General features: G+C 35.2%; 1 protein-coding gene across 1 annotated transcript in view; it reads left to right on the top strand.

The window, feature by feature from the left end:
* Nucleotides 1-22,543, top strand: part of LOC128993364 (beta-alanyl-bioamine nonribosomal peptide synthetase ebony) — a 60,155-nt gene extending 37,612 nt beyond the window's left edge. Inside the window, exons 2-17 of the mRNA XM_054417219.1 lie at nucleotides 5,256-5,386; nucleotides 7,254-7,532; nucleotides 8,044-8,214; nucleotides 10,923-11,155; nucleotides 12,135-12,215; nucleotides 12,823-13,012; nucleotides 13,456-13,623; nucleotides 13,996-14,192; nucleotides 14,814-14,915; nucleotides 15,904-15,988; nucleotides 17,200-17,415; nucleotides 17,848-18,004; nucleotides 18,175-18,300; nucleotides 18,629-18,769; nucleotides 20,137-20,320; nucleotides 21,671-22,543. Coding sequence (XP_054273194.1) covers nucleotides 5,257-5,386; nucleotides 7,254-7,532; nucleotides 8,044-8,214; nucleotides 10,923-11,155; nucleotides 12,135-12,215; nucleotides 12,823-13,012; nucleotides 13,456-13,623; nucleotides 13,996-14,192; nucleotides 14,814-14,915; nucleotides 15,904-15,988; nucleotides 17,200-17,415; nucleotides 17,848-18,004; nucleotides 18,175-18,300; nucleotides 18,629-18,769; nucleotides 20,137-20,320; nucleotides 21,671-21,808 — 2,598 coding nt within the window. The 5' untranslated portion in view covers nucleotide 5,256 and the 3' untranslated portion in view covers nucleotides 21,809-22,543. The remainder of the gene's footprint in view (nucleotides 1-5,255; nucleotides 5,387-7,253; nucleotides 7,533-8,043; nucleotides 8,215-10,922; nucleotides 11,156-12,134; nucleotides 12,216-12,822; nucleotides 13,013-13,455; nucleotides 13,624-13,995; nucleotides 14,193-14,813; nucleotides 14,916-15,903; nucleotides 15,989-17,199; nucleotides 17,416-17,847; nucleotides 18,005-18,174; nucleotides 18,301-18,628; nucleotides 18,770-20,136; nucleotides 20,321-21,670) is intronic.
* Nucleotides 22,544-25,315: the final 2,772 nt, after the last annotated feature.

Consider the following 25,315-nt stretch of genomic DNA (forward strand, 5'->3'; position numbering starts at 1 on the left):
TTAAACAAAATATTCAATATTGATTTTGAATTAAATTTTGAAGATAAAAGAAATATTACAGTAATTTTTAATGCATATTTCAGTTTTACAAAAAGAAATATATCATTTAAAAAACTATTACCAATGATTTTTAAACTTTTAGAATTAAATTTTTATATAAAACCAGAATTTGATAATATTTTTTTAAAATTCTTAAAACATCTATCAACTTTAAATGATCCATGCATAATATATCAACATAATGGTTTTTCTGATAACATAAGTGATACATCAGATATTATTAAAAAAAATATAATTTTAAATATCACACAACAGTTCTAACAAACTGTTGTGTGATATTTAAAATTCTTTTCATATATTTCAATTATTAACTGTTTAAAATTTCTATAATTATTTTTTGTAATAAATGGATCTATTAGAAGAGATTAATAATATTGGAGAATGTAAATTCAAAGAATATAAACCAATAAAAAGTTTAGAATTAAATACAAAATATAAAATAGAAAAATTTGAAAAAGTTAAAGATAAATATGGACCAACAATTATTGTTGAATTAGAAAAATGTAAAGTTCATTTACCTCATAGATTTATTAATATATTTGATGAAAAAACAATTAAAGAATTAAATAAAAAAGATTTAAACTTAATTATTACTGAAATTAAAACATTCAAAGATAAAGAAACTGTTTTAGTTAAATTTGTATAAAAATTAAATTTTAAAATTTTACTTGTTTTTTAAAAACATTTTGTTTTGTAGTCAATTTTATGTAAAATATAGACATATTCATGAAAATTTCATCAAAATTGTATACTTTTTCTAGAAAAATATGAAAATGTTAGAAATTGACCTAAAAGGGTAAAAAATATAGCATATTGTATAAAAAAAAATAGGAAAATTCATTTAATTTTTGAGTGGCTCCTTTTTTGGCCCAGAAGTGACATGAATATATCTACTAACGCCTAGTTGTGCCAATAGTTGAGAAGTTCAACGCTTAGTTGTGCCAATAGTTGGGATAGCTCAAAACTTATTTTTGCCAATAGTTGGGATAGTTTGAAACTTATTTTTCAACAGTTAGGGTAGTTCAACGCTTAGTTGTGCCAATAGTTGGGGTAGTTCAACGCTTAGTTTTGCCAACAGCTGGGGTAGTTCAATGCTTAGTTATGTCAATAGTTGGGGTAGTTCAACGCTTAGTTGTGCGAATAGTTGGGGTAGTTCAATGCTTAGTTGTGCCAATAGTTGGATAGTTCATGCTTAGTTGTGCCAATAGTTCTGGTCGCTCAAAAATTATGTTTTCCAATAGTTATGGGTAATTCAACGCATAGTTGTGCCAATAGTTGGGGTAGCCTAAAACTTATTTTTGTCAATAGTTGGGTAGTTCAACGCTTAGTTGTGCCAATAGTTGGGATAGCTCAAAGCTTATTTTTGTCAATATTTGGGGAAGTTCAACGCTAAGTTGTGCTATTAGTTGGGATAGCTCAAAACTTATTTTTGCCAATAGTTGGGATAGTTTGAAACTTATTTTTCAACAGTTAGGGTAGTTCAACGCTTAGTTGTGCCAATAGTTTGGGTAGTTCAACGCTTAGTTGTGCCAATAGTTGGGATAGCAAAAAACTTATTTTTGTCAATATTTGGGAAACTTCAACGCTAAGTTGTGCTATTAGTTGGAATAGATCAAAACTTATTTTTGCCAATAGTTGGGTAGTTCAACGATTATTTTTGCCAATATTTGGGGTAGCTCGACACCTATTTTTGACAATAGTTTCGGTAGTTCAACCTTTAGTTGTGCCAATAGTCGGGAAAACAACGCTTAGTTTTGCCAATTGGATTACCTCAATGTTTAGTTAGGCCAATGGTTGGATTTGCTCAAAGGTAAAGTTGACTTGATGGCCAACATGAATCAATACAACACTTGATTTATTCATTATGCATTCAGACTTTACCAGGAAGCGTAAAGCCATGAAGGTAGCAATATGTTCAATTAGCGCGAAACTACTTTTAGAATTGTTGAGCGTACCAATCGTTCCTCCAGGCTACAGACTGTCAATTAATGTTTTTTATAATTTCAAAAAAAAACTTCGTGTGAAAGCTACCTTGTTGACAGTTCCGACCTTGGTTGCTGGAGTTAGATTTGTTGCACATATATAGACGATGATTACTACAGAAAATTGCGTTTTGTACTAATTACTCGTTTGGTTGATTTAAATTGCTGTTAAATACTGTATCATGCGAAATTAGTTTGGTAATAACTCTTGGTATCGCAGTAGCTATGTTCTCCAGACATGATTAATGATTTCTTCCTGATTTTCAGTACGTTTACCGACTGGATTATGAATGTAAAATATTAGTGCTAGACTTTGTATACTGCAATGTATCCGTGCTATATGTAACATGTTGGTGAATAGATAAGTTAATGAGATTTCCGGACTCTACAGGTTCTTTCAACTGGGAGTCTGATTCACACTTTCTCAAATAACATTGTTTTACAATTTTTGTCTACCTTGATAAACTGAAGATGAAGTTTCTGAGCCGAAATCGATATCTGACGCAAACTAACCTAAGCTGAAGTAACCTAACCTAGATTTTCTAGCAGAGTTTAAGTGCCAGTGCTTCCCTCAGTTGTATTTCTAGATCAGTAGTCCTTCAAACACCGTCAACTATTCAACTAGAGAGCGTGTCAGAGATTTCTCTATTGTAACTATGATAAGGTCCTTTACATAGCGTCCTTGTCCTCCTAGCTCTAAGGAAATCAACGGATGAATGAACCAGAGACTTCAAGGACTAGAGGACAAAACTGTTAGGTCTTGCACAATGAACGAGCATAGAGTTTGTCACGCTGATAATTGCATTCAAGATCTGGATCTGCGATTTCCTGTAGGTTTGGAAGCATGAATGACAACTGGAGGTCGAAGAAGGATATTTCATGTTTGTATTGTTAACAGTTCGGGAGTACGGGAGTTCTTGATGTTAAGTGTCTACGCCAGTGGCATTTTTGAGGCGCAACAAACGCTTAAGAGGGAGCGGTTCAAAATCATCAAAATCTGTTGGGTATGTTACGGATTGAACCCGTTTCTTGTTCAACAAAGTCCACGATCCTAACCACTAGGCTAGCAAGTAACACACCACTACCTGTATACACAAAAAAACTTCTGCCTGTGCGTAATAAGAATGTCGCTAAATTTTGATCAAAGCTACTTTGGAGAGAAAAATTGTTGTAGATTAAAGTATACGAGCTGTTGGCCCGTCCTATGTACGGGAATCGAGTAGTCCATTAAAACTGTATATTTATATCAATATGTCTATTCTTAATTCAAGCTTAGTTTAAGCAGTTCAAAATTTATTGTAAAGAAACACTAGCATGTCGCCTTAAAAATGTCACTTTTATTCCCTATTTAAATAGAATTAGTTGAACGAGTTCTTAAGTATGCAGCAACAGGGAGGGTAAAAAGTGTTCTTTTTTGTAAAAATGTTAATAGTTTAGTATGAAATAAATGCATCTTCCAAATTTGATCAAAATACGTTCATAAACAAGCAAACTACAGTACAACAGTTTACTTCTTCTCCATAAGAATAACATGGAAATTTTAAATTTACACTTTTTTCCATAACCATTAGGCACATAATAACGCTTCAATATACTAAATTATTTGTTTTTCTAAGCTCTACAAAATGGTCTGGAAGAAAATTCATAAAATTTATATTTTTTAGGTCAAAATAGGAAAAACCCTATTTTTACCCCATAAAAACCCCCATAACCCCCCTTCCCATAGTCCGATCATGCTAGTTCGGGAACTCGTTCGAATAAATGTAGGTTTAAACGTTTGTACTAAATTTCATCAAAATCGGATAATTTTAGCTCGAGTTATCGTTCTAACGGACACACACGTATACATATATAAAATAAGCTAATCTTATTATATATTAATCTTTATTAAATATCTTACATGTATTACTGAACTCTTTCACTTTACCGTTTAAGAGCTTTTCATCGTAAAAACACAAAATAGTAAGCATGTAATAGCATTGAATATAACCCGTAATCATGTACAGTATAATTGTAGTCTACTGGTAATAGCTAGGCGAGGTCGTGTACGCGTGAAAACAGGTTGGCAACACTGACTGTAATTAGATCAGCTGTTCATTGTTGCCGGAAGTTTTTAACAAGGCAATTTATTTTACTGTTATTTAACTTATTGTTGGTTATGGGTGATTATATATTACCTTATAAGTTAGTAAAATTGTTTAAAATTGTAATATTAGTAAAAGTGATTTTTTTTCACAAAATGGCTTATGAAAATATTAAATAATGTTTCGTCATGTTCAACCTATTATTCAATAAAATTTAATCTTGTGTAGACATGCTTATTTTTATTAGTTGTTTTTACCAACAGCTGTGCTAATTAATTATTAAAAACGTAATAAGTAATTTGTCAACAAAGTTTGTCTTTCTTACAAGGGACAAACTTTGTATTGTAAACACTAGTTACAATTAATAAGAACTATTTCGAAAACTTTTATAAGATCACAGAAACAATAAAAAACATTGATTGCGTTAATTAAGTTCAAAATATTTATAATAGTTACCATGATGTTTTGTCTTTCAACAATACTCTAAAATCAGATGTTTTGTCTTTTATTATTTACAATTTTCATTACACAAATTAATAATCACGGATAACAGAAAAATAGATTTTCTTCATGTTGGCAGACCAATCATCTCTGTGGTCCTTGCAGATTAAGACATCTGATACAAAAACAGCTGAGATGGAAACAGCTGTGAAAAGTCTTTAATCAATGCCAACTCTGTTGGGAATGTCTGGCATGTTAGGATGATTGATGTGGATGGCAAGAGTTCTTATTTGTATTCATTCAAGGCCTGCTAACTATAAAACAAGGTCATTTAGCGAATTAACCAATAAGGAAAATTATCTCATTCCCTAGCCATTACCGTTATTTCTCATTGTAGACATCCGGGACTGTTTTAACTTTTAATTTTGATGCCCCAGAGGCCAAAAAAACCCATCGTTCAAAATTGTTCCAACCGTTACTGTCCCTAGTTTAACCCAATCCCTCCCCCAACCAACCCCCTCATTCCCAAACCACAAACCCCCCCCCCCCCCCAAACCAACCCAATCAACCCCCATAACCCATGGGGGTTGGTTTTTCCCATTTTCAACCCACCAATAATATTATTTTTTTATTTTTGTTGAGCTGGTAAATATAAATACATGTACTAATTCGTAAATCTGTTGCTCAGGATGGGGTCGATTCCGCAAGTGTCGGTGTTGCGGGGCGCCACCAGGCCGCTGCCTCGGGTCTGTCTGTTGAGTCGACTGTACGAGGAGAAGGCGAGAAACAACCCAGGGGCTACTGCTGTCATATATAAGGGTAGGTAAAAAATTGCAGACTACTAAAATAAGTAGAATAAGCTAATGTTTTTCCTAAATTTGAGGAGATAAACAAGATGGAAAATGTAGTCTATGTGATGTCTTACTTTCTGATAAAATATTGTGAATTCTTAAATCACTTTATATTATGTAAAGAAAAAGTTTTAACCATATGATTCAAAATTCTGTCAGGTGATTTTGTTCTCTCTTCTACAGGTGGATGACAAGTGTTCCAATTATTGTGTCACCTTTCTATGGGTCCTTGTCAAGATACACACTTTGCTCATGTTGAGGTGATCAAAACATTTCAAAACATTAAACATGTACGAACAAACATTTAGACTAACGTTTACCTTAAAATACAAGACGCTGTGGCCACGAGCACTGCTAAGATCACCTAAGATCATCGGAGAGGCGAAAAGGGGAATCTGGAGGAGGCAACAAAACATCTGGAGAAGGTGAAGAAGGAGTCCTGAGGAGGGGATTAAGTAGTCTGGAGAAGGGGGGTAAAGAATGAGTCAAAATTAGGCGAAGAAGGAGTATTGAGTAGATGAAGGAGGAGTCAAAAGTTGGCGAAGAAGGAGTCTGGAGTAGGCAAAGGAGGAGTCAAAAGTTGGCAAAGAAGAAGTCTGGAGTAAGTGAAGGAAAAATCAATAGTTGGCGAAGAAAGAGTCTGGAGTCAGCGAAGAAGGATCCTGGAGAAGGTAAAGAAGGAGAACCAGAGTAGGTGAAAAGGAAAACGTTTGGCCCTCCTCCACATCTGGTTTAAGGCAGAGACTTTATCACCTGGCCACTTTCCTAAGAAACTTCAAATTCCTCTTTCTGCTGTCAGCTTTAATTTTTGTCTTTCCATCCAGATTCGGTGCCCACCCAACACACGTCTCTCCTCACCTAAAAACTCACTGAACTAGGATCATTGGATTTTATTCAATCCTCTTATTTCATTACATTTTTCTGTATTTCTATTTCAAACTACCCCCATTCTTCGGCACACACTGGCAATCTCCAACGTTGATTCCTTGTTTTCCAAGAAGCTTATTGTTGCGGGCTTAGCAGGTTCTTTACAATTAAATTAGGCGATTTTTTTAATAACTATTTATTTACACTAATTATTATCTATTTACAAATATTACAATTACCTAACACCTAACTAACCCTATCTAAACCTAGCTAATGCCTATTCTAATTTACAACGGTTCTACTTACAGCTAGCCTCTACAGGATTTATCACTACTTCTGTTACAACACTGTCACTACACTGTCACTAGTGTCACTACACTGTATCTACACCGTCACTACACTGTCACTGCCACTAGCACTAGCACTGGTCACTAACACCGACGGGCGCTTGCCGCGACGATTCTCGGAAGGCTCAACTCAACTCAACTGCCGTGTGCCGGAAGACGGTCCCTTATATAAGTTTGCCGTGGAGCATTCTGGAGACCCCTGGTAGCCTAGACAAAGGTGTTTACGCCGTAGAAGTGTAGAAGGTTCTAGGGCCCCTATTGAGGTAGTACGTTGACATGGGTCTATTGTCTATCAGTGGTGCGCTAGGAGAAACCCGTGTAAACAAACAACCCTTTTGAGACGGCGCCTGGCTATTGTTGCGCGGGGCTCCTGACTTGTAACATTATCTTCTCCCAGTTTCACATCTTCTGTCAAAGGCATTCCTTAATCTCACGTCTTTCTTCGTTGTAGAACCAGCATTCCATCAGCACTTGTTGCGATGTTCCCAGCTCTCCGCAGTGGATGTAGCAATCGTCTTCCACACCAGTGGAAGGTGAAGAAGGAGTATGAAGTAGTTTTTATATCGCCTATTCCTTGGAAGGACGAAGAAGATAATAACTAATATTTGTTTCCGTTCCCAGGTATAACCGGAGCTGTCCACAAGCTGTCGTACAGTGAGCTGGACAGGGCTGCCAACTGTCTAGCTCGTGCTATAGTGTCTAGAGTGCGTAGTGGTACCTCTGGTGGTGATCTTGTGGTAGCTGTTAGTCTTCCACCCAGTGATGCACTGCTGCTGACCCTCCTTGCCATCTGGAAGGCTGGAGCAGCTTACCTGCCTTTGGATCAGCAAGCATCCAACAGAGTACAACATATCCTTTCTGAGGCCAAACCGCAGTTAGTAATCACCGAGGAATCAGAAGGTACTTTGTAATTTTTGTCATAGATTGTAACCCAAACGTTTATACAAGTCACTAAACTCAGTCATTGTGAAAAAAACACAAATGTACATGAATAACCAGTCAATTTAGCTAATTCTTAGTTAGTGATCATTGATAAACCAGAAGGTAAGGATTTTTCTGTTATTAATTGGTTCTTAGTGAAGAAACCACCATTGTTTCTTGAATGGAAAGTAAAATAAAGTTAAAGAAACTCTTATTATTAATATTACTCTGTACTGAAATATATCTTTACCTCATCAGAGTGTGAATACATTCATTCAACTTTGTCTCATTTTAATAAAAAATTGCTACACCTCATCTTGCCCATAAATGGAAAGTCAATGGATACAAACTAAACCCTTACATATCCTTTTACAAAAGATTCAACAACATTTTCATTCTAAACAATACTCCTATAGCTGCATATGTATTTAGTTCAAAAGGAAACACTTTTTATTATTTGTTAGACTAACAAAAATATTTCTTCGAACAGATAAGCTGGACTCGGTGCTCCGTAGTCACAACACAGTCAGTTTCGCCACCCTAGACGCTGAGGCTGCTGGGAAGTCTGATGGAAGTCTTGCGGAAGAAGAGATGTTGCCATCTACCTCCCAACCCCTCGCACTCGTGCTGTACACTTCTGGTAGCACTGGGGTACCTAAAGGTACATGCATTCTGTGCTATCTAGTAAAGCAAAGCTCTGACTATTGGTAGGAGACATTCAATCTCCATGTTTAAGTTGTCACCAGCTTTAGAATCAAAATGGACGTAGTTGAATTCAGCCAACAACCGATTTCTGTAAAATATGCCAACTTTTGTACAAAGTCAATATTACTACTTATTGCAGATTTTATAGCGTCTTTTATGTCACACAAACTATCCTAGAAACAAACACTTACAGGGTAAAATATATTTTTACACTGTTGCACATTCTGCGGCTCACTCAAATACTTACTTTTCCAATGAAAAATAATCTACAGCTGTTATAGATAGGATGCCTGCTTCAATATCTAAACATCAATGGCAAAACATATTTACAATGCACTAATTTATTTTTAAATAGGTAGGAGCTTAATGAATGACCACTGCTTATTGATGCTATTACTTTAATACAACAGCAGACCGATTACATTCGTGGTAGTGGAAATTCTCTAATAAAGTTTGAAGGAAAATAAATCTAATAATTGAAGAATAACAAATGTCCCCTATAAATATTTTGATGAGAAGAATGTTTCATGTGTCTGAATTCAAACTTATAATATCGTTGATTTCCACAGAAGGCCATAGAGTTCAGAATGGCATAACAACTCAACTGTGAGAATAAAAGTGAGAGAGAGTGAGAGAGAGAAATATCTGTTGTAATCTCTATTGTTGGCGCTCTTTCTCTCTTGGCCAAATCAATCAACCGATAAACTCTCTGGTTAATTACTTGCTGGTCTAGTCATTACATCAACCAATAGGCTACAAACACTTTGATGGTCCATTGCACCATTGATTATGAAACTCAACCATGTTTCTATAGTCAATGGAGTACATATTTTCCCATTAGCGCTAATTAATAGTTGCAAAAATGTTGATAGTATTGGAAATATAGCGAATTACAGGTAGTTGTTATTAATTTTTTGTTACAAATTTGTGGGGATGGACGAGATTGGATTTTTAATTCAGGACGAGGCGGGATTTTTTATTTCACATAAAATTTTGAGACGAGATTGAAACGGGATTCCCTTCTCATACATAACGGGAAATGCACGTTCGACATTTTTAAGCTGACTTTGTAAAATGTTTGAATACCTACTAATTTATAACAGATGACTAGTTAAATACAAAAATAATATTAATAAGCAAGAATCTCACATCTTTTATTAAAAAAACATCAGCAAGAAAAAATATTGTCCTGCCTTACTCAAAAAATAACTCTTGACGCATAGGAAACATGGTGATATCAATTAGGATATAGTACAACTAAAAAAAAATTATCAGTCTGTAACATCAGTCATACTAGTTAAGTAGACTATTATTCGGCCTAACAATTTTTCAGTCTTGTGTTATTTTTAAAATGATTTTCTATTGACCTGTTTTGGCTACCTATGTTAAAAGTATTAAAACATGTCTCACTTAACAAAACTTCTCACCATTTGCAAAGTAAAACCAAAAAAATATAAAACAATTAAAGCTATATTTATTTACATGTAAAGAATCTAAATATATAAAAGGCAAAGCCCTCACTGACACACTCACTCACTCACTCATCACTAATTCTCTTACTTCCCATTCACCTAGGAGGCTGAAATTCGGTACACTGATTCTTTGGGCATTAAATAGAAAAACTAAGTAGTTTTTATTCTGATCGGGCTTTTGGGTTCTGCCCCAGTGGCTCTGGAGTTTCCCATGTTAACCTTATGATTTGTCATATATAAAGGAATTAATGAATCTTAACAGCTGTTTCTATTAAACAAGTTGGTTCTGTTCTATGATATTCAATAGCATTGAAGTTACAAGGATTACCAACAGGGTGCTGCACTATTTTTTTTATATTTATGACAACAGCTAATTTGCAACCAAAAGGTGAGTGAGCGTAGCGAACAAACTTCAACCTGGAGGCGAGGCGAGTTAGCGTAGCGAAGGAGCTAACCCGAAGGCAAGTGAGCGCAACGAACGAGCTCCAACCTAAAGGTGAGTGAGCATAGCGAACGAACTTCAGCCAGGACGTGATTGAGCCATGCGAGTACTTATGAAGTTAAACGGGGCAAAGCCCGCGGGTACAGCTAGTTAATTATATAAAAACGCCTTCGTAAAGGAAACTCATCAACAACGCGCGCCTGTATTGCGGGTACTGCATTGACTTTCTGCAGGCGTTTTAATTTGATTTTTTTTTAAATCTCGTCTCGAAAAAATCTCAACCAAAATTAAATCTTGTCTTGAAGAACGAGATTGAAAATTTCCCGAAAATTTCTCAAAATTATGAAACTTGTCCATCCCTACAATTTCTTTTTAAAATTAGGACAAATTGTTATCAGGGAAAAGAAAGGGAAAGAAATTTGTTATTCTATGAGTGTTGTAAGTAAGGTCTACTTTAAACTCTTAGGCCAAGTGAGATTTTTATTTGAAACCAATGTAGTGTTCTATACTTTGTCCACTATAAACCTCCTAAATTCCAACATATACACAAATATTAATCTTGTCAAACCAAACAAAAGTGGAGGAAAATTGATGCTCCTGCCAAGAATAAATCTCTTTCTTTGATTAGGGTTTTGAAGGAAGGAGAACTATTTCTATTGATTACTGTTGCCAATTGACAGATGTGTAAGCAGAAAAATTTGTCGGTGTAAAAAATGTGTATAAGAACCAAAAGTCTACATCTGTGTGCAGGTGTTCGTCTACCGCATGCTGTAGTGTTGAATCGTCTCTGCTGGCAGTGGCGAGAGTTCCCCTACGGACAGACTGAACGAGTCTGTGTGTTCAAGACGACGTTGACGTTCGTAGACGCTGTGTGTGAGATCTGGGGGCCCCTGCTGCATGAGATTCCTATCAGTCTACTAGTGGTTCCTCGCGAGATAACCAAGGACCCTCAGCGGCTGATACCCCTACTGGACGAGTACCAGGTAAACACTGTAAATAACACTATGGTGGTCAGCGTAGAACTTAGTCATCACTATCATTATGGGCTGATGCATCTCATTATTGATCAGAAGTTATCCATCAACAACAAATCCAAATTGTCCACCTGCCAATTTGGTTATGAGAAACATTTTCGCCTTGAATACCAAGATAGATTTAATAAAAATTAAGCTGAAAAAGGATAGAGTTCAGACTGCTTGGGTACTCAGAGGTAGGGGAACACACTTTCTTCCACTGGTAAAGGTCCCACCTGGAGGCTCAACCAACATAAAGGACTGTTGTCAGTGGACATGGTCATCCCGATGGTGACGGAGGGTGAGGACAATTGGACCTGTGTGTTAGAGTTTTTCCAGGGTATTCTCTGTGCCAAGAAGCTTGATCACAACCGGGATGTGGTCTAGGTCATAAAGAAATTTAATGCCAGAAATGTTGCAAGCCCTGAGGGCTTTGGTCACATGTTGATCTGACTCTAAGTAACGAGACAAACCAATTCAGGTCTGGGTCCAACAGAGTAGGCGCATATTTTAAATTATCAATTCAGGAGTCTTGTACTTCAAATGGCAATATGTGTGTGTACAGTCATTTTTACCTCCTTTCCCTAAAAAAAAATAATGGGGGTAGTTGTTTGAATAGTTGGATTAAATAGGGAGAAGTTTGATGGTTAAGGTTTCATTTGGGAAAGCAAAGTAGTTTTTTTTCTCTAGCCTGTGAGTTTTCATGAATATAGAAGAGGACTCCACAAACTTTAGATATGTGTTGCTTATTTAAAATTAGGTGAAATTTAAAAGCTTGAAAAATTTTATAATATAGCTTAACTTTTTACAGTAACATGATATTGAAGAGAACACAGTTTATTCAATAGATAAATAATTTGTCATTCTAATTTAACCAGATTTTTGCATGTTACTATTAGTTGTGTCATGATAATTATTGACTCTTTAGTTCAGTTTTTCTGTTTTTCAGGTGGAGAGGCTGCTTGTTGTTCCAACTCTTCTCCGAGCTATTCTTCTCTTCTTGACCTTGGATAAAACATACAAGTTACAAGTGAGTAGTTATAGTGATTTCTGTCCATTACGAGTCGCCGTGATAGTGCATATTAGTAACCAAGAGGCTTTATTTTTATTTCTTACCTTGAGTTTTTAATATAAAAGGTATTATTAACTTTTGAGTTCTTGTGAGTTCATGTTGACGGGAGGTCCTTCTTTCTTTGTTTCATTTCTCCGACCGGGGGTTTTGGAGTTTATTGCGTTCGGTTAAGGGTAACAGCTTTCCAGGTCTTTGGTTGGGTGGATACTTTAATCTTTGTTATATTACTTGTTTGTTGCTGTTTATCAAGTTATGACATTTTCAATGTTGTAGATTATTTTGAAAATTGGCTATAGTTTTGCTTGTTTGCTTAGGAAGGTATTCAATCAATTTATATTTACATGCTTGTATATTTTGAGGTAACTTTCTTGACTTTTTGTTGATGGTTTTGAGTAGGTTTTGCTGGTGAGGGAATCGGGAAAATTTTCTGTGTTATTTGGTTTTAGTTTAGTTTTAGGTATTTTGACTACCATTGATGCAAAACAAAACAAATAAGATAATAACTAAACTACTAAATAGCTTATACTTTTCCTCTTTGCAGTCAAGTATAGTATTGATTTTGCAGAACCTCAAGACGTGGGTGTGTAGTGGAGAGCCTTTAGCAGTCTCTCTGGCCCAGCAGTTCTTGGATCACTTCCACGACAAAGACGTCTCACTCTGTAACTTCTACGGCAGCACGGAGGTAATGGGAGACGTAACATTCCACGTCATCCGCAGCCATGACGACCTCGCTGCCTTTGACAAAGTCCCCATTGGTTAGTGGCGTAGAATATAAGTATCATTAACTTGTGGATGGTAAGCATCTCATCTATATGTACTAGGTGTAGCAAAATATTTGTTCAAAAACATGAAAATGTTCAGAATCTTGAATCTGATCCCATCTTCAGGTGCAAAGAAACCAATACATCATGACAAGATTAGAGGCATATAGAGCACAGCAAATGTTTCATCAAATAAAATCTATTCTCTTATGCTGTTTTTTTCTTTCCTTTTTTGCCTTGTTTCCATTTTACTGCTCTAAAAATTTGTAGAAAATAATGTTATATCATAATCAAATGCATTTAAAAAGGAACTCAGTCTCAATAATCCGACATTTTTTTGTAAACCAACGCCCCCTTACGCCACAGATTTTAAAGAAACAACTGTAACATATAAAATTCTTCAGCAAAGTCTTTTCATGAGATGTTACTCTTTGAAGGACGACCGGTGGACAACACAACTATCTACCTGTTGGACAAACAGCTGTCAGTGGTGCCTGTGGGAGAGGTGGGGGAGATCTACGTGGCTGGACTCAACGTCTGCGCAGGATACATCAACAACCGAGATCCTCACAAGTTTATATCCAACAATCACACTGTTGATCCAGGTAAGAAATTAACTGATATTGTTTTCTGTTTGGACACAGTAAAGTAAGGAACAGAGGATACATTTCATGGTACACTTGGCTGGTGGCTAGCACTAGTCGCTGGTGTCTAGGGCAAAGTTCCACACTGCCCCTCATTTACTACACCACTCACGGTGGAGGAAGACCCTGATTCCTCTGTGTGATAGGAATTTCCGCACAGTGCTTGCCGTTCGGCTCTTCCTTGCTCGTACATTTCCGTCCCAACCTTTGACACCGTGGATAATGAACGATGTAGTAAACCTTTATACTAGGCAGAGTTACAAGTATACATAAGAACTATTCCTGCCCACATAATCTTCCAAACATTTTAGGGAACCTTTTTTTTCTTTACAGACATGAGCCGCTTATACCACACCGGGGACTACGGACGTCTAGTAAAGGGCACAGTGTTGTACGAAGGTCGTACCGATTCACAGGTAAAGGTCAGAGGTCACCGGGTGGATTTGGCTGAGGTCGACGCAGCTCTCAGTAAACTGCCGCAGGTAGAGAAGGCAGCGGTGTTGTGCTACAAGCCTGGAGAAGTTGATCAGGTTGGTGAAGTTTTTATAGTAATTTCATCTACTCATTTTCTGTGTCAGCTGTGTAATCACATGTAATACACCTCTCGTCCTTCCAACCTGTGAAGTAAGGAACTTGGACTCAGCTTAAGCAAGGAGGATGCCACCAATTCATGGTAAATGAAAACATCAGGGCAGTGAATTACATGAGACGATGTAATTGACCCCGAAAACTCTAATGGATTCTGACAACAGTTGCTAAGAAAGCCAACGTTTTGAAGTGGTCAGTCAAACTCATTACTTGTACATTGGAGAAGTACAGGATTTATTCTCTCTTTATATTGTCCAGGTATAGGAATCCCTAATCCAGACTGAAAATATTCTGAATTCCAACATTTGATAAACCTCCCTATTAATTAATCAAAGCAAATATACTGATGTTTCTTGGCTTAAGAGCCAAATGGATTTTTATTTTTGGGTTAATAAGCTATTATGAGATGTCAGATATGAATTTAAAAATGGAATTTGTAAGAAGAGTGAGATTTTTACTAAAAAGATATTTTTAGTATGGATAAAACTAATCCTGAATTCAAATGCCGCTGTAATCTATAGAGACAATGATGTGTATGAAATGTTTATGTTACTTGATTTCAGATGGTGATTGCCTATGTAACTTTACACTCTGATCAGAAATGTTCAGGAGAAGAAATAGAGAAGGCACTTCTATCACACTTGGCCATTTATGCAATTCCTCAGGTAAGATTTGCTTCAAATTTAATAAAAAATCTTTAGTCAAGAAACTTTACAAGAATTAATCCTTACCAAGTAATTTAACAGAATCTAAGTTTAGAGTCATTTTCAGCCCTTTTTATGTAAGCGTACAAAAGATAGGTAAATTATTAAAAAGAAATAGTGAACAACAATGAGCAAAGAATGGATCCCTGTGGTACTCCTCATGCAAAGACTTTTTTAATGAAATTTTCTCTGAATGTAAAGACATCAATTCCTTTATTTTTCTCAGGTATATGTGATGGATAGTAAAATAGTTTAAAACAACTTATAAAAATTTGTATTATAATTAGATGTTACAACTAAACTATTAAAACTTTTCATTGTTTAGATACTAAACTGATATATAGATATGTTAAAAACGGTTTTATAATGACTGTTTCAAAAACTTTTTGAAGAATTGTTAAGCTCATTGGGTGGGGTTAAACTCTACATAGACAAGCTTTTAAAAGGGTAGATTAAATGGATTGGATCTCCATGTTCAATAGTTGGCTCTATTTTTAAGCCCGTGTTCGTGACAAATTCTGTCAAGATGTGTTTATCTTAAGGCTGGATTTTTTATCACATAACCCTAGCGAGTAGAAACTCTGACATGCTTGTTGTTTTCACAACAATTACAACAATTAATCAACCAAACATTTTCTCCTAAAACCAACAATCCGATTTAAACTGCTGGTTTCTTCATAAATGTTTAGAATCTCAAAGACTGCGTTACCAAATATCACATGAAGAAATTATACTTTATCAGGCGTGCAGATCGTAAAAAATTAGAAAACAATGTAAGCATATCTAATGTAACAGTAGATATGAAACTAACCAAAAGTTTTATGATAGGAATTGAAGTGTTATAGCATCATCCAAAGCCACTGGTATATATACAGACTTAAGGATGGTAAACTTGTTTAATGAGTATATGTAGGCCTGCAATATAATTATTTACTTTTTAAACTTTCAGGTTATAGTAGTGGATTCAATTCCGCTGCTAAACAACGGCAAAGTTGATCGACAAACATTGCTGAAGAGATACGCTGAGATGGGAGGTGAGATACCTGCTTGAAAATCTATCCTATATTTCTTCCATATTTTCCAAGTATAATATGGTTCAAATAAAAGTTGTTTTAGGCATGAGTGTTAGTTATAAGAAGAATCAAGGAATCATGCTATCGATGTCATTAAGCAACGGTAACGTTACCGGCGGTAAACACACACCATTAACGTTACGGTAAACAATATCATTTGCATGGATTGAATCATTTAGAATAATAAGCAGGAATTATGGTTATTCAAATAAAAAACCCTCCCCTATCACTGCCGCTATTATTTTGTACACTTTAATTTAAACAAGCTATTTTAAAAACTAACTGTACGTTTTCAGAGTAGGGAAAGTGTGCGGAGGAAAATTTTCTGTCTCTCGCACTAATCTCCCAACACCCCTTCCCAATTAACACAATCTATATCCAAGTAGAGCACAACAATGTTATAATGTAATAGCTCTTGAGGCAGGTTGAAAAAACATATAGAATAAATTAACACCAATAAATAAAAAATCTTTTAGCTTTAAAGGGTTTTGCATTAAATTTGATAGAGTTATTTATTTTTTGAATATTTTTTGGAGACATATTGATTGGGTATTATCTATCTAGATGTACAGATACACAGTAGCCTACTGTAGATCAGTTGCTCATGTATCAAGTACCACTATCATCTCTTACGATGAAGCTCTGTACTTCAATAATCTTCCAAACAACCTCAGAAGATATTACTATGACATCAGTGACTGCTGCAGAAACAATACTTCAAAGAAAGAAATAGTAATCAGCTTAAATACAAGCATTTTTCTGAAGACAGTACTTTTTCCAATGAGTATGTATTTTGAAGAGCATTATCAAAGATACTGACTGTGTTATAGTGCTCGCCTAGCAATCAAAAGTTCGTCAGGTCAATCCTGAGTCGGTAGTTTTTTGATGGATCGAAACTGGACCCAGCTGTCCCTGATCATTGGACTTTAAATAAATTATCCTGGCTAATGAAACAGCTGATTTTTGCCAGGAACAATTAAAAATCAAATATATTTTTTACAGATCATCTCACATCATTCTACACTCAGCCTTCACTTATATTAAGTTTCAAATGTCCCCAACGTTTGGGGGTTAGGTGTCCCAAACTCAATGATTGATAATTGATAAATAATAATTGATAAATATATAATTAATAAATAATTGTCTATATTATTGTTTTTCTCATATCGTAGGAGGAGGAGAGATGCTGAACATAGACCTGGACTTGGCTGGAGTGAAAGAGACGGATGTACCGACAGCCAAGTGTTTGTTACTCACAGTGGCCGCTGTCTTGGGAGGCGCTGCTCGGGGACGAGTCTCTCTCGACAGCAACTTCTACCACCTCGGCGGAAACTCTCTCAACTCTGTCTACACAGTGACTAAACTACGAGATCAGGGCTATCTCATAGGTGAGATGGGTTCGTAATTTTAGTTTGGGAAAGGATATTTCTTCTTGTTCAACGGGACAATGTTTTGTTATAAAAATCTTTAAGGTATGGCTGATATGATCATTTAGGGTGGAGATTGGGATGGAGCAACGTCTTTAACTGACGATGTTTTCTGAGCAGGGACAAGAAGAGAAGCAGGGTTGAATTAATAATCACACCCTATGTCGTCACGTCATAAATATTATTTGTGTGTTTTTTTTTACTTTTAGTAAATTTCCAACCTAGGGAATAAGTTACAGAAGGTCTCATCGTAAGACCTAGACAGGCGACACCTTTACTTTTTATTTTGATGTGCCAGAGGCTAAAAACACCATCTGTCCAAATGTATATATTTAGGGATAACTATTAATACCAATGAGTTTTGGGGTTCTCTAAGACTTAAATGTGTTCTAGGTATCACTGACTTCATCTCCGCCAAAAATCTCAGGCATGTGTTGGAAAAAATGGAGCCAGAAGAAGAAGCAAAGGAGGACAACATAATATCCTCCCAAACCCAGAAACCTTACATCAGAGAAATCATAAGCAACAAACATAAATCAGATGTTTACAGGTTAGATCACTAAGAGAATTACGGTAATTAGCAGTAGCAGTAAAAACATAATTTACTACGGTGCAGTAGTTCACTTTAAAACATAATTTATTTATCTTTTCATAAGTAAACCAATAATTTTTACTGTCTTCATTAATTTTTTTCACAGCAAATTTCAAATTTGTCTGTAGGATAATCACAGATAGTTTCTACTCCAAAGGAGACCTAGAGCAGTGCATTCAGCCACGTATACCCAGACAAGACTACCATGAGCTTCTGGACAAAATATGGGAGCCTCTGATTGCAGCTGAACTAAGGTAAAGTTTATGCAAATTTTGTTATGTCAAATTGAAACTATAGAATCTAAACACAATTGTTTCACTTTTTTAAATCCGCCTTCTATGGAGTGCACAAATCATTTGACCTTGATGTAACTTATCTCTTAGAACTAAGACATATAGCCTCTGATCATTAAATAATTTCTTGATCAGCATTGCCGTAGTACGTGTTTGTTTATGAAAATATATAATAATCAATCCATACAATGTACAGTTATATGTGCCTATAAAGATTGTTTGTCTTTGACATTTTACACAAACTGATGTGCTGATGTGAAGGCATTCTGTACTTTTTTTTATTGTGCAGTTTTGTCCTGCTATCCCGAGCCACTGGTCAAATTGTCAGTGTAGCTCTCAGTTTTGATGCCCATGACGAACCTCCAGTTCAACTCAGCGGAGGCCTCACTGCGGTTTTTGACTTCTTGGAATTTGTTGAAGCCCCAATCAGGTATAATGTTTTCATCTTCATTTTTTCCTATACATTCATATAAATTCATATAAATTAAAAATATTTTGTAACAATTAATTTTCCTTGAACGCTTGAAATAGTATATTTCATTACTAGGACCGAAAGTGGCATTTTCCGGCGCGCGCTCAAGTTTTTGTGTGAGGCGAAGCCGAACACATGGAACACCAATTTCACGTGCCAGGCGAAGCCGAGTACGTGAGAGCTATTTTCACGTACGAGGCGAAGCCGAGGACGGGAATAATGGAGCAAGTGCCAAATAATAACTTTCGGTACGAGTTATGAACGATACTTTTCATCACGACGCAAAAATACACAAACACAGAGTAGCAGACCTCATCAGTAATATTACAGTAATTATCTATCAAACAATTTGTTTAAACATAAAAATAAATAAAATCTTCTTAAAGTAAACCTATGTTCATTTTTGTTTGATTTTTAAAACATAAAATAAAATAAAATATTCTAAAGGAAACCTTTGTATATTTCTCAATACTTCAAACATCAAAATAAAAGATTAAAACTACTTTGAACAATACATACAGCTGATTTGAATCATTAAATTAAACCGTAACAAAAAAATTGCGCGCGTAGTGAATAAATGGAAAACTAATTGAGAGCGAGGGAAAGTAAATTTAGAGCGAGGGAAAATCAGCTGATCGATTTTCCCTCGCCCTAAATTAGAGCTTGGGAAACGGCTACTTTCATTGATGTCAGCTGTTATCGAAAATAGTTACTTTCGGTGAGGAGTGATGAAAATCTGTTTTGACTTCTACTACTTTATGAAATTACATATGAGTTTTACATGTTGAAATGAAATTTGATTCACCAAAGTTTAATTTTACAACTATGATTTAAAATGTAGTAGTTGTTCACATATTGATTTTGAGTTACTTAGATTTTTTCAACGCAAACCCTCACCTGTTAATTGTATAAGCAAGTAAAAATATTTTTTTTATTTATTTGTACTATATCGCTGACGATAAACTATTTTTTTAGTAGTAGAATCAATTGGCCCTAACATTTTCAATTATTCCAGTATAAGAAAATCAACAAATTCATTTTAACCAAAGCTTTTTCTACCCTGATCCATTGTTATCTTCTTAATTCTAAAGTACTCATCCTAAAAATTAGACAAGGAGGACTTTTGCATTTTTTACTCAGTGTTTTTAATGTCTCACGTCTCTCTTTCAATCTCTCATCATCCTTCTTTCAGTCTTATCTTTCTCAAATCCACCTTTTCCTTTGCCTCCCACCTACATCTTTCTCAACATTTGGCCTGATTTCAATCCTACCAACGTTGCCACTACATCTTTGCCCAATGAAATGTCAGAACATTTTATGTGCAGGGATTACAAGCTACCCCAAGGCAAAGGCAGGGTTCTACATGCCTTTATGATGGGCACAGAACAGTCTTTGTCGGCCGCTGAGAATGTCCTAGCCATGCAGACGATGGAAGAAGAAGTGTTGTCTATAGCAACAGCTCGAGGATTCGCCGGCATCTTCACCACCAACACTAGCCCTCTTACTAAGGTATGGGGTGGTACATTTTCCCTTTCACTATCTACTTAGGAAATTTTATAGGTTTTCTCAGTTTCTAATACATATCCTCTCCCGGTCCTATTATCTTCGGGTCTGGGTGTTCACTAGGCCTCTCCATCTTCGTCTGTCCTTCCACAATTCCACTTCCTCCACATACTGCCATTGCACTCCTCTTGCTTCCACATCTTGTTTCACCTCGTCGAACCACCTTCTTCTGGGCCTTCCTCTTGGTCTTCTTCCATCCATTCGACGTTCACTCATTCTTTTCGGGACTCTTTCACTCTCCATTCTTCTTACAAGGCTGAACCATCTCAATCTCGTCTTCTCTACTTGTTCTCTCAAACTTTCTTTATTCCTCTTCTCGCTCTTCATTCCTCATTCTGTATAATCTTGTTTTATCTTTTATCCCTCTTATAAACTTCATCTCCCTGCCTGAACCCTACTCCATTCCCTCTCTGTTATGTTTCTAATATGTTTGTTGTATGGTATTTGTTCACTTTGAGCCTAACACAAAACCAAATTTTTGGATGGGTGATCGAATGAATAATTGATGATTGGACAAACGGAAGAGTGTATAAACGGGTGATAAGACAAATGGATGAGTGAATGAATGGATTAGAACGCACTTTAAAATCCATTAACGGAAAATAGACCATTTCGCAGACCAAAGTCGCGCGCTCTAATCCATTTGGTATTTGGTTTATCTGGACAAACGGATGAGTGGAGGAATGGTTGAGTGGACAAATAGATGAAAATTAGATGAATATACAAGTAAACAAATGGATAAATTGACTAGCAAAAAGATGGATAGATGAGTCATTCAAACAGTGGGTCATTAAATAGATAAGGTTAATGGATAAGTTTTAATAAAAGAATGAACCAATGAATCAAAACACTATTTAAGCGATGACTAAAATATACTTCACAACCAATGGCGGTTCCAAGGGGGGAGGGCTACGGATTGAACTGGAAAAGTAAATTTAAACATACATTTTGTCCTAAAAAAGTAATGGATGTTTTGGGACTCAAATCTTGATGTTAAAAGTGGATTAATAGAGTCACTAAAGGATATTGAAAATACCAAAATTTTTCTGAAGGAGGACCCCAGGATCCCCCTTTCTTACAGGGGTTCTATACACACCGACCTCTTGATAGCTACCCCCTTGACAAGGTCAAAGAACTAACGAAAAGTACTGTACTTTCTCAAAACAAATGCTGACTCAAGACCATTCAAATATTGACACTATTGCAAGTATAGTTGAGTAAACTAACGATCCAATTAAAAGATGTCGAGATAGTTTGGTTAAGTGTTTTTAGCTAATCTTCCGAACATTTTTTCAGCAACTCGGCACTGATGTTTTTAACTACAAAGTGATGAGTGAGTACCAAGCCAATCAGTACGTTGCGTCAAACGGCAGCCGTCCTTTCAGCCGAGCTTCAGACGAACTCAGGGTGTACTGTTCTTGGAAGCAGATTTGAAGATCTTTATTTCCTGATCGGAATTTTTTTTTATTAGAATTGTTTAAGTAGTGTATTTATTTATTTATGACTTAAGGTGGGTTTTTCTAGCTCGGTTTTGTTCAAAGCTCCCAAGGAAATGTGAACCACTGTGCGTATAGTGCTGCGCCGTTACATTTTCCTAGCTCCGCAATAGTTACTATAACAAAATTGCTAAAAAGAAGTGATTAAGTATAAGTTCTCGTCCTCTAATCAAATTAATATCACTTAGCATTATTAGGTGCTATTTTTCAACAACTCTTGTTTCGTCCTGGGACGCTATGCTCTAGCCTGAGAATGTTTGTCACATAACTTCAAGGTAGGCCTAGGGGTACTGGCATTATCAAATAGATCAAATCCATTGGTGATTGGCAGGATTTGAACCCGGGACCTCAAGGACCGAATTCCCGCGCTCTAACCACTAGACCAGCTCGCTCCCCGAAACATATAAATACTAGGCTACTTACTGCATTCTCTTTCAAAGATGTTAGTAACCTTCACAAAATGATCTGCACACAAAATTAAAAGCTAGAAAATCTCAGCTTTGGAGTAGTGTTCCACTTTTAATTCTTAGATTTTATCTCATTATTATTACAAAGATTTTCGATTTAAAATCTTTTAATTTAATTTTATTACATTGATAAGCGATAATATTTTTGTATTTGTAAAAAATATTAAAGGTGTTAATCTTTGACTTGAGTGAAAAATTATTTTCATACATAATTAGGTGTGTATGCATAATTTTGGAGCATTCCAACTTTTAATAATACACAGTACTACAGATATGTATGATTTTGAAATTTGCTTTTCATCTAATTTGTTTTTAAAACCTACTATCTTTGTACACTACAGTATTATTTACAAAAATAACTGTCAATTAATACATACTATTATAAGTAGGTCTACCTAATGAATACTTATTAATTTAAAATATTACCATAAGATGAAGTACAGTATCAACTACTGTACTACTAAAGTGCTACTCATTTTCCCAAATAAGCTGTGAATATATTTTTAAATGTATATTTTTTTAAATATGATCTTGTTACTTGCAAATTTTTGGAGTATACAGAGATAAATGATTGTAAATGACATTGCTGTGGAAAATAAAATGAAATGAACACAAAAAAGTATTATATACAGTAGTTCTTACTTTATTTACATAAAAACTAACAGTATTAAAAATATCTTAAAATATTAACATTTTAGAACATCTAGTCAAAAATTAATCCAGACTATGACGGTGAGCTGTTTTTCTTTAGATTTTTAGCGTTGTGTTAAATAGTTCTAGATCCACAAAAATAAATTGTGACAAGAGTGCTACACTTAAATTTACTCTATATTAATAGTTTTTGGGTAAGTTTAAGCTTGTAAATATTTGTAATAATAAAACTTTATTTCAAGTTGTGTTTGGATGTCAATTTTGGTCCTGTTGAATTCTACCGGATTAATTCAAGTTGTGTTTCATAGTTCAGATAGGTAATACAGAAATTTTAGTCAATATCTAATTTACTTCAAGCGTGAGCTACCTTTGGTTATAGGAATACAATTTTTGTACTTCAGTACTAAAGTACTACAGTAGACATTAATTTACGTTAGTATTAAGTTGAATGCAGTTTTAGAACGGAAAAGAACTTGGTAGTTATTTTGAGCTGCAGATTTAATGCAAATTTCCCATGCAGGGAATAAGCTAGAAACACCCAGGCAGATAATTCTGATGTTTTTGAGTGAAAATTAGACTACAGCTGTTTGATTTAGATGTAATCTACATATTAACAATCAGATAAACAAGAAATATGTTTTTCTTGCATAAAATACTACTTGGACCAAAGCACCCTCCCCTCATTAGGGGAGTTAACGTGCCAATGTATTTGCATGATTATTACTTACCCCACTTTTTTAAACCTACTTATTTTTGACAACAAACTCATAGAATCAAACTGTCAACAATCTTAAGAGCATTAAAGCTTTTTAATTACAAGTTTAAAAAAAAGAATTTAACCATGTTCAGCTCAGCAGCTCGTGAAATCCCTCGACTTTTTGCCTCTTGATCCAATACAATTTGTTTATCAAAATAACAGTTTTGATTTTCCACTGGAATAAAATTGGGAAGAATTCATTAGCATAAGGGAGAGAAAATCCCAAGCATAAAATGCTTCAACAATTTTACAGTCTGGGATAGGTGTCAAATATGGCTTTTTGCTTTTTTTCTTGAGTTTTCCTTATGTAGGTACGTAGAAACTAATAAGTAAATGAAAGCTTGGTTTTGATACTCTGTGTCTGACATAGCTGTTGAAGCTTATATACAGGGTGAATAAAAAGTCAAGACCCCCCCCCCTTTAATATTTTTCCCATTAAATATACAAAGATATCCTTTTGGTGGTCGTGCAATCTTAGCAGGAAGTTTCATTTTATGATTTTGAAATTTTTGAGTGTCCCCTAAAAGGGGGGATTTGGGGGGTAACTAAAATGTTTTAAATGTAAACCCCCTTCAAGTGACACCTCATTTTGAAGTGTTTACAAAAACTTAAAGAATGGTGAAAACCAGAGTTTGCTATCTCTTCTCTATCCAAAATGGTAGCCAATATTACCATTACAAACCAATTATTTTCCAAAATAATCCCAAAATAATTTTCATGATTTTTTTCAACATATCTAGAGCAAGAAAGCAAAGCAGAGGATTGAAAAAATAAATGTTTTAAAACTTGTAGTATAAAGCAGTTATAGTCTGTATGATGAAATTTGTCTCCTACTACTTGTCTACCTGAGGACTGTCTAATGGTTTAAGGCCCAGGTAGGCAAAGGTTCAGAAGACAGGTTCCATCATATAGACTATAGTAACATAACAACTTTTTGGGGATAAACTACTTGTACACGTTTGGGTCAAAGATGAACAAATCTCGTTGAATTGTATTGTGTAATTTCAACTAATTTAAAATGTTGAATTTCAAATTGAATCTAAATTTTTGTAAATGAATCACCTTGGTATAACAAAGGTTGGATCTATTGGCATCCATTGCTTAAATCTGGACAAATCTTTGCTGCTTGGATCTTGGAGAAACTGATCTGGAATAGCATAAGAGTTGAATAACATCACCGTTTGACCTTATTTGATAAAAGTCCTTTGTACTCAGGTTTAAAAATGTATAATAAACTAACGGTAAATTATAAAAAATGAGTTCAAACAAGTTTTAAGAAACATTAAAAAATGAACTCCTTGAAAGTGCGTTTTATAACGTAGAAGAATTTTATTACCATCTCTTTAGTAATTTTTTTTGTTTTTTTTTTAATTTTCTTAAACTATTAATATTATTTAGCTAGAATTTGACCTTGTTAAATCAAATTCTCTGTGTGAGCCATGTCAGTAACAATGGTAAGTATGATGTAGATGCCTACAAGAACAATTTTCCACTACCGGTACTGTCATTTTTTTTATCATTCATACATCTAAATAATTTGTTGTTAGATAAACTTAATATTACTATCGTC

This window comes from Macrosteles quadrilineatus, unplaced genomic scaffold, assembly GCF_028750875.1.
Source record: "Macrosteles quadrilineatus isolate MER2022 unplaced genomic scaffold, UCM_ALF_1.0 Scaffold_1__1_contigs__length_201487025, whole genome shotgun sequence".
Classification (NCBI taxonomy): Eukaryota; Metazoa; Arthropoda; class Insecta; order Hemiptera; family Cicadellidae; genus Macrosteles; species Macrosteles quadrilineatus.